Source organism: Mauremys mutica, chromosome 3, assembly GCF_020497125.1.
Source record: "Mauremys mutica isolate MM-2020 ecotype Southern chromosome 3, ASM2049712v1, whole genome shotgun sequence".
Taxonomy (NCBI): Eukaryota; Metazoa; Chordata; order Testudines; family Geoemydidae; genus Mauremys; species Mauremys mutica.
The window spans coordinates 150,517,580-150,533,082 of NC_059074.1; the positions used below are offsets into that span (position 1 = coordinate 150,517,580).

At 45.5% G+C, this 15,503-nt stretch overlaps 1 protein-coding gene across 1 annotated transcript; it reads right to left on the bottom strand.

The window, feature by feature from the left end:
* Positions 1 to 5,579: 5,579 nt before the first annotated feature.
* SAYSD1 (SAYSVFN motif domain containing 1) lies at positions 5,580 to 9,047 on the bottom strand. Its single transcript, XM_045011257.1, has 2 exons — positions 8,889 to 9,047; positions 5,580 to 8,650 (listed from the first exon to the last, which is right to left on the bottom strand). The coding sequence occupies exons 1-2, from the start codon at positions 9,009 to 9,011 to the stop codon at positions 8,315 to 8,317; spliced, it is 459 nt and encodes a 152-aa protein (XP_044867192.1). The 5' UTR covers positions 9,012 to 9,047; the 3' UTR covers positions 5,580 to 8,314.
* Between the last annotated feature and the right edge of the window lie 6,456 nt (positions 9,048 to 15,503).

Below are 15,503 nucleotides of genomic sequence, written 5' to 3' on the forward strand. Positions count from 1 at the left end.
CCCACCCCTCCCATGTAGGCAGCACTATGTCAGCGGCAGAGCTTTGCCTGCTGACGTAGCTACTGCCTCTCACAGAGGTGGGGTAATTAAGCTGACAGGAGAGCTGTCTCCCATCCGCTTAGAGCATTTTCACCAGAAGTGCTGCAGCACTGATGCAGCTGCACCAATGCAAGTCTGTAGTGTAGACCTGCCCTTAGTGTGAAAGGACTTACTCCTGTAGTCCTTATTCAAGCAAACTGCCCGGTGAAGTCTGAGAACTTTTTATATGTAAGGACCAAAGGATCAGGTCCACTGTTTATAGGCTTCAAATAATCTAATGACTTATTTCATGCTGTATTTCTGGCAAAATACTCCTCCTCTCCCTACATTGATCCCCTTACATACCACTCTGAATGGTATTTCTCTGTCTCTTTGGCTGTAAATAAGCTTTGATTGTATTGGTTAAGACCAAAACTTTGACTCCTAGTTACCTTAGAGGCCTGCCTCTCTTCTCATGTTGTTTACTCCCAGTGGCATTCAGCCAAGGTACCCAACCTAATATGTATCTCACGTAAATGTCCTGCAGGTGGCAGGGCCATCTCAATCTTTGAGCTAGAGTCACAAAGGGGAAAAGAAGTAGTAGTAGTAGAAGAAGAAGAAGAACCAGCCCCCCATAATCTTTATTGTAGTGGTTAGAGCTCCTAGGATGTTGGAGATCCAGGTTCAAGTCCACTCTGCTTAATTGTGGAGCTGAGACTCCCAAGACCGCCCGGCGGGGGGGCAATTTGCCCTGGGCCCCACCAGAGTTTTTCGGGGGCCCTGGAGCAGGGGTCCTTCACTCGCTCCGGTGGCCCCAAAAAACTCACGGGGCCCAAGCCCCCGGAGCGTCTTCCGCTCCGGGTCTTTGGCGGCGGGGGGTCCTTCCGCTCCGGGACCTGCCTCCAAAGTGCCCCAAAGACCCACGGCGGGGGGTCCTTCCTCCCCGGGTCCTGCCGCCGAAGATCCCAGGCTCCCTGAATCCTCGGGGCGGCCCTGGAGACTCCTACTTCCCAGGAGAGTGCCTTAGCCACTGGGATATAGTCATTTTTTCTCTGGTTCAATTACTATTTATTTAAAAAGTGGAACAACTTCAACAAGACAAGTTCAGTGGTTAGGGTACTCAGATGGGAGACTCGAATTCAAATCTCTGTTCCACATCAGGCAGGGGAAGAAATAAAATCTGTGTCTCATAGCCCATCGGTAACCTGGGAGCATGTGGGGTAGGTAGCTCGGCTCCGGCAAGGAGCTGCCAGTGGAGCTGAGAGACCGCACTCTCAGCTCCCCACACTGCTCCTCTTAGGCCGATGGAAGCACTCCTGGTGAGGACATGCACCACTGCAGTAATTACTGAGGTGATTGTAAGTCGACCTAAGGTTGACTTTAGTGTAAACACACCCTCTGTCTCTCCTGTTGAAGTGGTTCCATTGTGTATAAATACTTAAATAGTCATTGAGCCAGAGAGAAAGAAAAAGTGAGAGAATGAATTTCTGAGAGAATGAATAGGCTGGTGGTTGGTTAAGCCATGTCCCTGGCATATAGGAGAGTCAGCTTCAAGACCATGTTCCAATAATATTTAATTAATAATACAAAGTGGAACAGCTTCAGCAGGAGAGATTGAGACACCCATCCCAGGATATCCAACAGCCTCATGGTTAGGGTACATTCCAGGTCTCCCACATTGTAGGTTTCAAGTCCCTGCTTCAAATCAAACAGGCAGAACAGGGATTCAGAGCTGGGTCTCCCACCTCCTTATCCAGTGGTCTGTCTAGTGCAATGACACACAAAGATGCCTGGCAGCCACACCAATGCTTGAACTGTTGGCTCTCTTTTATGCAAGGCCTGAACCGGTAGGCATGCACCTAGTTTGACACTCTAGCTCATGCCTAATCCTGGTGGGATTCTCAAACAGCTCAGCTGTGTCATGATTTAGGGTGTTTTGTACATGCTAACTGGTAGAAATGTAGGTACCATGGGAATTTAGGCACTTACAAGTTTTAGATAGCAGCTGAGCAGGAGGTTTGTGAATGCCATTGGCACCTAAAGTAGCAGTTAGACACCTATGTCCTCTGTGAATCTAGCCTTTAGACTCTGGTTTGCAGACAAGCAGAGGGAGAGAGAAAGCAGTCTGTTGAGCTCAGGACACGCTGGAAGGCCCATATATTTGCTCAGACTTTTTCCTGAGGTGGGAATATTCAAAGGAAATGGAGATCTCTACGGTGGTGAAGATTTTACCAAGTCATGTCATGCAGTTTATAATTGAACATGAATCAAATTGTTATGATTTAACTATTTCAGTTTCAGACCCAAATAATTCAGTGATTTAAGTAGTCTACAACCATGCAGTGAAAAAATAAAATATAGCAAATTTCCAAGAAAAGTTTTAGATTGAGCTGCAACTGTCTCCCTTTACACTATTACTTCCTGTGAATAACAGATTTTTGAAACGTTTTAACATAATGCAAATTTGTATGTACTTTATTAATATACATTTACATGCACATGGGGAATTCTAATCTAGAAAGAAGAGACTGGACCCTATTTTCACCATGACAAAAGGTTAACACCTTTCTATGTGGTAACACTATTTTGTAGTAATGCAATTGTTTGGGTTAGTCAAGATAAAGGAATTACTATCAGATCAGACCATTGGTTCAGTACAAGCCAATACCAGCTGCTCCAGAGAAAAGTGCAAGAAACCTCATATTGAACAACTAACTAATAACTTCCCCTTTGGGGAAGTTTCTTCAGATTAGCGTCACAAAGCTTACTTTTAGATACCTACAAAAGCATAGGAACGACACTGCGATTTGCAGTTCAGTGCTTAGGCTTGCTATACAATGAATGGGGTGAGATGGGCACCTCAGATTGCGATTCACAAATAGATTAGGCTGCTCCCTACTTGCTATCTAAGAGGTGATGTTGATGACAAGGGTGTGGCCTAACCCTTGCTCCTCTTCATGTTAGGCACCTCAGTCCAGGCTGCAGGGAGGCACTTATCTCTGCTAGCGATCCACAGCCAGGAACCCCTCTCCTGGAGTCAGGCAGTTTAGGTGTGCTTAAGGTGTTTCCTGTGAGAATGAGCCAACTACTAGTTGTGGGACAGGCACACAGGGATTGGGGGTGGGGAGGTCGGTCTCTGGTTAAAGCTGTTCTACTGTGGATAAATGAGTGTCATTGATGAGCGAGCTTGGAAGAATGACACTGTATCCTGGCGATTAGGACATCCACCAAAGGCGGTAGAAGACCCAAAGTCTAGTCCCTCTACTCCAATGACACTTTATCCATAGTGAAACAGCTTCCACCAAAGAAACCAAGGGATCTGTATCCCCTTTTTCCCCACCCCACTATATTGGAATATATCCTAGCTCAGTTGACTAGGACACTCTGAGAGGTGTGGGAGACCCCCTATTTAAATGCTTTCTTCATTTCAAGCAGATGGGGAATTGAATCGAGTCTCCCACATACCAGGTCAGTGCACCAACCACTGGGCAAAGTTTGGCTGCTCCTCCTGTTCAGATTCTGAATGGGACCTGATCTAGTAGGCAGCCTCTGAGCACGTGTACTGAATTGAGCCCTGCATGCATGCCTTGGTTTGTGAATTGTTCTGGTGCTTAGGTGGGGAGCTAGGCATGGGGACACCTAGAAGGAAGCAGTAGTATGCCTGCCCTGAGGCTGAACTATAGGTGCTTAAGGAACTTTTAACATGTATGCACCAAATGAAGGTATGGCAGGTGTTTGGCGGCTTGCACTGGAGCCAAAATTGGGCCTTAGGCATCTAAGTCTAACATTTAGGCACCTAACTATACCTTTGTGAATTGAGCTGTTCCTAATTCCCTTCACATAGGCATTAGCTTACAACACCATTTTTTAAAAATCTTATCCAGTGTAATTGGTTATTCCTACAAAAGCTCAATAGTATCTTGTGAGCATCAGTGTCGGTGCATAATTAACCTATATCAGTTTTAAATTTGTTGCCTTTCCATTTCATTGATGGGGTTACTGCTGTTGTATTGAAAGGGTAAGCAGAAGCACCCAACCTATCTGCTGTATACCTCTGTCATGTCCCCTTATTTTAATTCTCTCAAAACTAAACAAGCCCCCATCTTTTCACTCTCCCCCCCATATGGAAGGCCCACCCTGCCTTATTTTCCTCACCCCACTCTAAAAGCCCTGCGAGGAACTTTAGAGACCTGATGAAGGCAAAGTGCATGCTTAAGTGCTTTGATAAACAGGACCGGATTGACATGAAAGCCAAAGCTGTAGGATCCCAGTGAATGGGTAGCATCACAATAGGTAAAATTAATGACTGACAAATGCAAGATACTGCACAGCCAAAGGCATAATTTAACTACTCATCCATGGCTGGGTTCTAATTTAACTGTTACATCTCATGACAAAGCTTGGCTATTACTGTGGACAGCTCAATGAAGCGATTAAAAAAAGTTGGGACATTTACAGAGTAGGATAGAAAAATTGTAGTGTAAAAATGTTATAATGCCATGATCTAATTCAATAACATACCTTGCCTGGAATAGCACGTTTACTTCATCAGCTGCCTCAAACGATACATAGCAAAACTGGAAAGGGTGATGAAAGTGATTACAGGCATGCAGAGATTTGAGTTTAGCACAAATGGATGACAGGCACTTACAAGAAATGTGCTTTTGTCAGTGACTGAGAACTTGCTCCATCAATTAAGGGTTGAAAGTTTCACACTTTTCTTCCTGTTGTCATTAAAGGGAGCACTCCAAAAACCCCTGGAATACCTAAAAGCATGCCTAATACTTTATGGTAAAACACAAACAAGAAAAAATAATTTTGGAGGAAACTTTCAGGCATCCTCTTATTTGCCATAAAGAAAATATAAGCTCTCATTCCTTCACCTCTTGTGCAGATCATCTTTCAGAGACAAAAAAAAATAATTTGTCAGATACATAAAGTTATAATGAAAAAAAAGAATCCTCACACCAGCCTGGTTCTTAGTGACCCAACATGTCAAAATATTTAGGCTAATTTATTACATCCTGCCTTGGGGGAAAAAAAAAATTTTCAGACAGGGCCTAGATGGTTTTCACACGTGACCAGCGTCTTCAATAAATCCTTTTGCTATCTTCTGTTACGTGACTGCTGCCTATGCTTCAGAATTTGCAGTACCTTTTTAACCTGCATTTATGAACCCCGTGAATGTGTATTTTTTGTGCCTTGTAGCAACATGCTTACTCACTGTGATTATAATTTATTTCAAAGTGGTTGGAGCCAGACTTTAAATGCACATATAGCGATTATGTCACTAACGGTTTTTAGTGAGTGAAAACTGTCTATTCTTGCTGCTACAAAGAATGTGTACTCTTTCATAAATGTTTAAATGTTAATTTGTATTTGAATGTGATTTCTTCGCATGTAGAAACAGAAAGGCAGCTATAGATGTAGTACATGTTGAACATATAAGCTCCCTGTGCACATTAAATGGATGTGTAGTTTCCTTATTTTTCCTTGGAATGTAATCCCCTTGTCACATAAATCTGTTATTACTGGTGTGTGTTTCTTTCTTTTGGCTACTTTTTACACAGTTCTTGGTGGAATATTCAAGGAGAATTAAGTGACAAGTTATGATTCTCTCAAAGAAACAGAAAAGCCTTTATATAGTGGATATTAAATCATTTATTGAAAGTCTATGTCCTCAAGCGGTTTGCCTAAAAACATCATCTTCTGCAGTGTTAGTAACTTTCCTGATCTCTCTGTAGCAACAGCTACTCTGTTAGAATACATGGTGAACGATAGGACCCCCACTGGAATCAGATTGGACATATGAATTAGTGTTTTGAACAAAAGTGTACAAATCAGAAAAGATATTTTACTGGTATATGTTGATACCTCAGTCTCTTAGAAAGAATTACTAAAATTTCTAATCTAATCAGTCTCATTATCAAAGCAAACAATCCAAAGCTAGAAGTCTAATCACTAGCTAGAGAGCTGCATGAAGAGCCTCAAACGTGATTGGTGTCCTTCCACTCAGTGAGAGCATCTCACTATCTTCCACAAACAAGAATCCTTGAAGCACTTCTCTCTATTCCCTTTCCACCTCCTGCTGGTAACTTGGACTGCAAACAGTCATTTATACTATATATCTTTGTTACACAAAGGGAATAAATTACAATCACATTTAAAACATTTGATTTTCTTTTTTATGGGTATGGTCCCATTATGATACAATACGTTCGAGGCAAACATACTAACATTAGTCAGTATTGCAAAGCCATGGCACAGATTATCGGAGTAAACTCCTCCATGGAGACTTGTACTAGAGAAACCTCTCCCTGTTTAAGGGATGGTAAAGTACAGCATCTGCCAGAGGCAAGGACCGCCAACAATTCAAGCTGAATGCCCAATGATGATAGACGTTGTCTCTGTCCAGCCAGAAAACAAAATGATTTCTTGGAATGGGAGATTATGCATATTTAATAACCAGGACAAAACAGCATTATTGTATTTTTTCCTGTGTTAGATCTCACCCACTTACAGTTGTGAACAGCTCAATAACTATAAAGATATCACTGCTCATTACATAAGCAGTCTTGGCAGAGCTTGAAGCTCTAATGGTTATTTTTCATCTCCTGAAGCCTACATTTTACTTTGAAACCAGAAGTAACTCTTGGACTGGATTCTAAAGCAGGATAATTATTTTATAATAAATCACATTCCCATAAGGATTAAGTAAAATGGAAAAAAAATCAAACCTTATGCTACAGGCTGTAAACTTGGCTGAGTGCAGAGTATAACCCATCCTCCATGCAGCATTACAAAGGAGGCTAGGTGCCTTTGCAGTTGCATAGGCATTCACACGATGTGTGGGGTGCTGGGCTCAATACTGCCTCTGTTGAAGAGTTTATTCCTTAATCTACATAATTAAGAATATTATAGCAAATTATGGGTACCAAGTCAGCTGACTTTCCCGCACCATCCCCAGTTCTGTGCCTCATTTATCATCATCCCTTAATAAATGGCAGCAATAGCAGCCTGCCGAAGTGCAATTACAGTGATAAGGGAAGAAGAAACAGTTATTAATCATACTATTAAAAGCCTAGCTAGAGCTAAATAAAATCTGTTAATTGTTATTGACAGTGTTTGAGATTCCCCAGCAGCTAAATTTACCCCTTGCTGCGCAACTGTGTCCCAAATTTCAACTTTCATTTAAAAAACATTTGGTTTCTGGCAGAAAGAACCTTGAAAACATGAACTGAATGTAGAGGTACAGAAAGTCTGACAATAGCTCAGAGGTGTAAACTACCCCATTCAGGGCCCTGGCGACTCTGCTGTCCTGTAATTTGGAATTTTTCCCACTATATACCACTCAGCATTTTTGCTGTGGAATTTGCTATGCTGTTGCAGTCAGGCACCCATAGGACATGCCTGCAGCTGCCTTTTGATCTTCAGCTTTCCCCACAACAGAGAAGTAACTGGATTATAGTCCATGTTCCCTGCACTGGGAAGGCAGCGGGTCAGTCAGCTCCCACTTACCTTTAGGTGGGGGAACAGTTGAGGCCAGGACAGTGGGCTCAGCCCCCCCCCCCCCTTAATCCCATCCTCTCCCACTGCACAGCATAATAAAAAAAAAACTTTCATAAAAAACAGTTGGAAATAGTAAATACAACACATTTTAAATCCTTCAATATTTTCAGCTATGACACATTTATATGTATGGGGGAGAGGATAAGAAACAAGAATGAAGGGTCTTTCAGGGGCAGTAGAATTAAGTTAACACTGCTGTGAAATTTGGTCCCAGAGTAGCTGGGGTCCTGACTCTGAAAGCCAGGCTAGGCATGGATTCTTCATTCGGCTGCTTAATATTAAAATGGCAATCTTAACAGGTTAAGTGTTGTCATTGGTGGGCCAGCAGCATAAGAAAATAAAGGCAAGGAGATTCAGACTGCCCTGCCCTCTGAGGTACCAGAAGCCTTAGTGCCCAGCAGTTGTGTACAAGGCCAGCTCAGTCCATTACAATTGGCACCACTTTGTGGCCATAACTTCAAGCCAGCAGCCGTCAATGAAGGCATTTCACCTGGAACGGAGCTGGCTACGTTCTTACTGGAGCCACCTCGAATTCACTCCCTTGGCGAGGAGAGGCTCCGCCCACGAAGGACAGTTGGTTTGGCAGCGCGACGCGGATTTAGTTCACACCTGCGGGGTGCGCCTGAGGCCCGGCAGCGTAAGGAGGCACCAGCTCCCGGAGGGGAGGCGCGCACACAGCTCCGGCCAGTCAGGCTGCGCCCCCAGGGCCCGGGCGCAGCCGCAGCCGCTACCGCCCGGCGGCGGGCCCGTAGAGTAACTCGCGCTCCAGCTGCTCCGCGGTGAGCGTGCCCTGGATGGCCTGGCAGCCCGGGTTGAAGACGGAGTAGGCGCTTCGCTCCCCCGGCCGCCTCTCGCCGGGGCCGCGCATGCCGGCGTGGAGCCAGTAGAACAGCGACAGGACGAAGCAGGGCAGCCCGAACTGCAGCTCCGCGGCGAGCCCCAGCAGCACCAGCCAGAGCAGGACCTTCAGCCAGGCCACGTGGCTCAGGAGAGCCCGGGCGCCCCACGGGGCGGGGGCACCGGCAGCCACGTCCTGCGGGGGTCCCGGCCGGCGCGTCTCCTCCTGGGGGGCAAGAGCAAGCGGGGTGTGGGGGGGTGTGCGGGGGGGGGGGCACTGCGCCCTGCGCGGGGCTGCCCCGCTCCCCCGGACCCTCCCCCCCCCGCGGCCTCCCATGCCCCGCCCACCGCCGGGCTGGGCCAGCGCTCACCGCGCTGCAGAGCCCCAGGAGACCGAGCCTCCCGGCGCCACCGCGCGCGTGGCGGACGCAGTGCCTCTAGGCCCCGGTCCCCTCCCCCCTCACCTGGGCGGGGCGGTCCCGCGGGCCGAGGCCTGCTTCCGGCCCCGCGCGCTGCTCTGGCGCCGGGGCCGCCGTGGGCTGGGGGCCGCGGCGCGCGGCTCGGAACTGCGCCAGCCTCCGCTCCATGGAGACCCGCGCGCTGGCTGCACCTCCCCAGGCAACCCGTTCCTACGTCACTGAGCGCTCGGGGGAGGGGCCACCCGCCGCCCCGCCCCCCAGCAGTAGGGGGCGGAGCTATGGGGCGGGGGGTGGAGTCCTTGTCTCTCCCCTCCACGCTAGGGGGCAGAACCAGGCACTTGCTGGGGCGCCAGGACTGAGTCGCTGGGGGCCGGAGCCAAGGGCTGTTGCCTCAATGGAGGCAGATTTAAGGCCCAGCCACAGACTGGCAGGGGGGCCCCAGTGCACAGGGGACTGGCACAGATGAAGGACCCTCCCTAGGGGAGGCGGATGGATGGGACCAGAGGTGGGGCCCATCCCCTTCTTCCGCAGCGGCCTGGCTGGTGCTCAGCCCCATACGTTTGCAAGGAGGAGGGGGCACCTGCAGCTCTGATCAGGGTTTGAGTTGGACTAAGCTGTTTGCCTTGGTGCCAGAGAGCGCGAGTGCCAAGGATTTGCTTGGGTTAGGCTTGGCTCTGTAATGGGCTGGGTCATTTGATGGGTTTTACAGTTGTTGCCTTTCACTGATTGGTCTCCGGCCTTGTGGTATGAGACAAGGCATATGGTAGGCTGGCCCATGCCTTTCTTTTTGTAAGGACCAACCTATTTCAGAGGGAGGGAAGTGGGGATGTTTTTCCAACTCCACTTTCTTTTAGTAGTTCTAGTTTTGCTGCATACAACATTGTTACACATAAAAATATTAAAATAATTGTGTGTACTTACATTATTAAAAAAGATCATCCTCGCTCTCGCTATCCTCAGTGGTCTCTGTTACCTCAATGTGCTACATTCCCATGCTGAACTGTTGAAGCATATCCTGATGTGGGACAAAAAATTGGAACATAGGCTATGTCCAGTGGGCAGGCCAGAAAGTTCACAAATTTAGGTATGTTTCCTTAATTGACAGAGTAGGGGTAGGAGGATTCTAAAATGCAAAAGATGTGCATGTACATTGACCGCCAGTCAATCACTAAAAATACTCCTACAGCCATTTTTAAACTATAACTTTGTGTTCAAGACACCTATTACAAAAAAAAACAATAAGCGACTGCCAAATAAAACAAGCCCTTGACTCAAAACGTTAAAGCAGCTTTAAAAAAAAAAAAAAAAAAAGCAAGCCCAATTCCACTGGGCTGGCTTGCAAGAGCACAGATGCTCATGGGATGCAGCCTTCTGCTCCTCTCCTGCTCCCAGTGCCCCCACAGGTACTGCATCCCTCCAGCCTAGGCCTCCTTAGAAAGAGGGCGGCATGCAGGGGACATGAATCTCCAAAGGGGCTTAACAAAAAAAAGTTTGGAAACCACTGATCTAATGAGAAGTTCCCCTTAAATGACTGGAAGTGATCATGGCAAAGGGAGAGAGAAACACAGTAAGAAGTAGATGTTAATTTAATAGCAGTGGTGGATACTGAAACAAAAACAACACTTGTAGTAATATCAGGTGTTAAAGAGAAGCCCTTTAAATGCTTCAAAAACAAAGGCTGAAACACGGCTTTTAAGATGGAAAGCAGCGTATAGGCATGGGCGCAGGTTAAGAGGCCAGGGGAGGCTAAGCCTTCCCACGCAGGATGCGGCACACTTCCCTTTGGATGCACACCACCAGCCTGCCACCTATGGAGCACCACAGCCTAAGTGGGGCCTAAGGTTGAATGTGGGCAGGGCCTCAGGGTGGAGCAGGGGGCAGGGCCACAGTCTGGGTGCTGGTGAGCACTTCCGCCCCCTTCTAGGTGTCTGTTACAGCTGTCCCCCTGCTGGATTCCTTCCCCCCCCCCCTTTCTGTTTGTGCTAAGTGCCCCCCCCCCGGCCATTGAACTGCTTGCTACCAAAGTCACAGCCTGGCCCTGCTCATGGGAATGGCTTGTGCAGACTGACTGGAGCCATTGCTCTGCTCAGGGAGGGGGGCTTCTTCTTTGTTCAGACCCGGCTCGGTGTAGGGTGCTCTGCCCAGGAATGCAAGACCTAAAGTGGCCAAAATAGTTAAGCATATGAGTCATACCTATGACTCAGAACTTGCCTAGACATGTTCTGTGCTCACCTGCAGTTTTTCCCTGCCTTCTCTCCTCCCCTGTATGAAAAGGAACCAATCAGAGTTACTGGCAGGAAACTGCCTGAGTTTGCCTTTAAAACCAGACATTTTCTGATCAGACCCCCAGAGAAGGTCCTTGCTTTGCCACCTGGTCTGATCAGCTAGGGGTCTTTGGGGGGCCCTCTCCCCGCTCTTGTTTGTTTTTGAGCGTACCCCCGTTTTTAAACTCCCCTCCCACGAACAACGAATTTTGCCTGGAGATCTCCTGATTATTGTAAGCGAATCGAGTCCTCTCCGCATCCTCCGATGCTACTGCTGTTCCTGCCTCTGTGCTTGCTGCTGTCCTGGGGATTGGTAAAAACTCCCTCTTGCAAACTCCCCCTGTCCTAGCTGCTGGCCTTGTTTCCCCAGCAGACAGACCCAAGTTAACTCTGTGGTCTGTGTTCTGTAACTGCTCTGCTTCTAGCTCCGCAGCGCCTTTGCTGCTAGAAATAAGCCTGTGCCGCTGTTAAGCTGTGCCTCCCTGGACTCTGTCCTGGGCAGCCTACTTGCAGTCGTCCCACTGCTGCAGCCACCACCTTAAACCCCCCCCCCTCCCCCCCTTGGAGCTGTATCCTGGGCACACACCACTCTGCCCTCTGGAACTACCCCTAGTATAAGGTGCACCCATTAGGTTAGGTTTAGCCTTTAGTCTGGATAAGTTGTAATTTAATTTTGCATAGCTGTGGTTACGTTAGGTTTGAAAATTGTTTTCATTGTACTCTGTAAGTTAGGCTTAGAGAATTGTTGTATTGTGTTTTGTTACTTGCTAATTTGTGTAGTCTTGGTTAAGTTAGATCATAGATAAAGACCTTGCTGTGTTCTGTATAATTGTGTTTCTCCCCGTGCCCCCCCCCAGCTTCCCCAGTCACTTGCTGCTTAAACTTACAGCCTGTCTGTTCTCTCTGTCTCCCTGACTTGTTGCAGTCTTTCTCTCTTTGCTGCTTAAACTTGCAGCCTGTCTGCTCTCTGCGTCTCCCTGAGTTAAATCTCCCTCCGCAGTGCTCTCCGCTTCACCACGTGCTTCTCTTCCTCTCTCTCGCGCTCTCTCTCTCTCTTTTAATCCCTTTCCCCACGGGTTCACCCCACTCCTACTGCTGCCAAACCTCAATTGTATTGCTGAAATCTAGCATAAAACCCCATTGGTTACCCTTTTTCTCTGGTTATTTAACACATTTTACCCTTAACTGTTAGTTGGTTATATGCTGCTGTGACACACCCTTTACATAAAAATTGTTAGCTACCTGTTACATTTATACAGTGTTAATTGGTTACCAACTGTATTGTACCCCACTGTATTGTACCCCATTTACTATTTACTAAAAGAAACCCCTCCCCAATTGTCTACCTTAACAAACCCCATACCCCTCACTATTGAATTTTCCCTGTTTTTGCATTTTTCTTAATAAAGCTTATTTTGCACCCCACCTGTGCAGTAGTTGTCCCCCAAGATCCCCTACCTGCTGGCAGGGTCACTCCGGCCCTCAGGCCCAGCCTCCCCAAATGCGGGAGTCACGCGCCACCCATGCATGCAGGTTATGCTTAACTGGCATAAATGGCAACAAAACTATTTTAAGTCACAGAAGCCTATGGGATTACAAAGACCAATTAGCACCATCTATGAACTCACTTTTTAGACCTAGTAAAATTGAACTAGCCTTTTTTTTTTTTAAATACAACTTAAAAGCATGGAAAGCTGGTTCAGTCATTATTTCAACCTTCTGCTGCTGTCATTACACCTCTGAAATACAAACTATCTTACAGTAGGTGGCTGTGGGTTTATTATCTCTGTGGCAGTAATGCTCTGTTACCAACGAGATGTCACTTCCATTCTATTCTGTAGTTTCCAGTTGTTTATAGCTCTTTCAGAAATTACCTTGGGTGGGTGGGAGTGGAGTGGGGTGGGGGATGAAATTTCTCATGCTTGGTGTTTGGAAAATTAAATACAAATCCATGGTGCTGTTTTTCAATTATTTTAGGGTGGGGGAAATTTTATTTTTCAACTAAGATAGTTCTCAGCTGCATATTTTACACTCAGTTACAGATCAACTTTGTTTTAAACATTAAGCCTCACACCTGTGACATGCGGAATCAAAAATTTTTCTTGTTTAAAGAAAGGTGGTCTTCAAATAAAATTCCAAATGTTTTAAAATACCATGCATAGGACCTTGGTTTACTGCCTGATGTATCTAGTATGTGGAATAAAATGTCCTTCTGGTGCTGATGAAGATATCAAATAGCGCACACCTGAAGTACTGAAGTTCGGACAAAAACATGAGCACTTAAAGAGATGAATCCACACATACATCAGCAGCGGTTAGTATGAGAAAGACACATATAATTAATCTTTACACATATAATTTATGACTTATTAGTTTGGTATTGAACTTATAATTATTTCTGTCAAAGTCTCTATATTATATTTGTTATGCTGTTTTCTTTTGGTATGGGGCAACCCACTTTTCTGACTGTTAAGGGCAGTGAAAGGTTGCTATGAGAACCTTAACTTGGAATGTCTTAACTTTTGTGCAATTGTAACTTCATTCTTAACTGTATATTACAAACACAGAGACTTAATTCAATCCGTATTAGTGTCCACCCACGCTAAGTGACCATCCCTAAGTATCTCTTCAATGTGACCAAGAACTGCTTAAAAATAGTCCCCATGGCAAAACCACCTGGGCAACCTCTATCTACAACTATAATGACCATATGGCCTGTGTAGCCCAACAAGCCCTAACACTGGCTCCTCAGGCAGTTTCATTTAAAGCAAGCAGCTGATACGTAGACTCCCATTGTTGCTGGGAGCTTTGTGAGTTTCCAGTTAAAGTCCAACATGTTTATAAACATCATCTGATTAGCTGTTCAAAGTAAACTCAGCATTTGAAAAGGCCACTGCTTTAAGAGACTTAAGAATAGTTGCTTAATATTGTATCGTTTTCAAAATATGTTTATGCTATATACACACACATATACACGCATGGCAAGATATGATCAGGCTATGGCAGATTTAGTTCAAAGTGAGGCAAGTATCTCTTATTCTTTCTGCACTAAAAGGATCTGCTTTTAACTCAGTTTCTTGGCTCCTGTTCATGTCTTTTATCTTTGGCATGTCATTCTTATAGCTACTATCACATGGACAGACCAGCTCAAGCCCATCCCTATAGGCCAATTCACTTGTATGTGAATAGCAAAGGAGTTAAATATATCAGTATATGTTCAGGCCAATTCACTTATATGTTAATAAGGTATTGTTTTTACCTATCTATATCCTGTTGTTTACTATTATATTTACATTATGCATGCCTGGTAATTAAATAACCCTAGATCAAAGTTTGTGATAATGTAAGAGTGTATTCAGGTGTCAGAACTTTGTGAAAACCAATGGAATGTTGCTTGTATTGTTTTCACTTATCTATTCCTATTATAATGTAATGGTAGGCATTTCCATTATGTGTATCGCTGTGATTAAATAAATCATCAAATGCAAATGAAGAGGAGTGCTAAATTCAAAGCCATGACCATTGTGTGGGTACATACACTTGTCAGATTGTTGTCTGTGAAAAGAAGCTAGAAATACTGATTAAAAAAGTTCCTTTATCTCTGGACTGTTTGGGTTCTAACACAGTAGAATAACCGAACAAGAAAATGGAGATCCCTGAAGTTATTTTGGGTAGCCCTGGAAAGACTTTGGGGAAACTGGCAGATTACTACATCTCTGTTACCATTTTGGACTTACAATCTTTGACTTACCTGTTAATGTACCTGCGATAGCCTCTCAATAACTCTTTTGTTTTTCTTGGCTAATGAACCTTTGGTTTACTAGAGAATTGGTTGCCAGCATTGTCTTTGGTTTGAGATCTAGAATACCAATTGATCTGGGGGTAAGTGACTGGTCCTTTGGGACTGGAAGAAAACTGATGTGGTGTGATTTTTGGTTTATGTGACCATTATCACTAAGTCCAGTTTGGCTGGCTGGCAGGATGGAGAGTCTAAGGGGGCTGTCTATGACTTTATGGCAAAATTGGTATAGTGATCCAGGAGTGCATATTTGTTACTGGTTTGGTGAAATCTAATTATAGATTACACCACCAGTTTAGGGTGTCTGCCCTGTTTTCTGACATCTGACCTGAGATTGGTGCTCAGAGTGGTGAGACACTGCAGACAGCGTTGACAGCTACAATAATATATGACAGTCCATCTGCTTTCAAAAACAGGAGTAAGATCATTGTAAGAATTTGGATTTTACTTAGCTTTATGCCAAACCATGACTGCTGTGTCCTATAAATGCAAAGCAGCTGTGATAAATGAAGTGTGTGTGTGTGTGTGTGTGTGTGTGTGTGTGTGTGTGTGTGTGTGTGTGTGTGAGAGTGTGTGAGAGAGAGAGAGAGAGAGAGA

What these genes read in the sequence shown, in the direction of transcription:
- SAYSD1 (XM_045011257.1), bottom strand. Translation starts at nt 9,011, where the DNA reads ATGGAGCGGAGGCTGGCGCAGTTCCGAGCCGCGCGCCGCGGCCCCCAG. An exon ending in CGCGGGACCGCCCCGCCCAG is followed by an intron (nt 8,651 to 8,888) that starts GTGAGGGGGGAG and finishes CTTGCCCCCCAG; the next exon opens with GAGGAGACGCGCCGGCCGGG.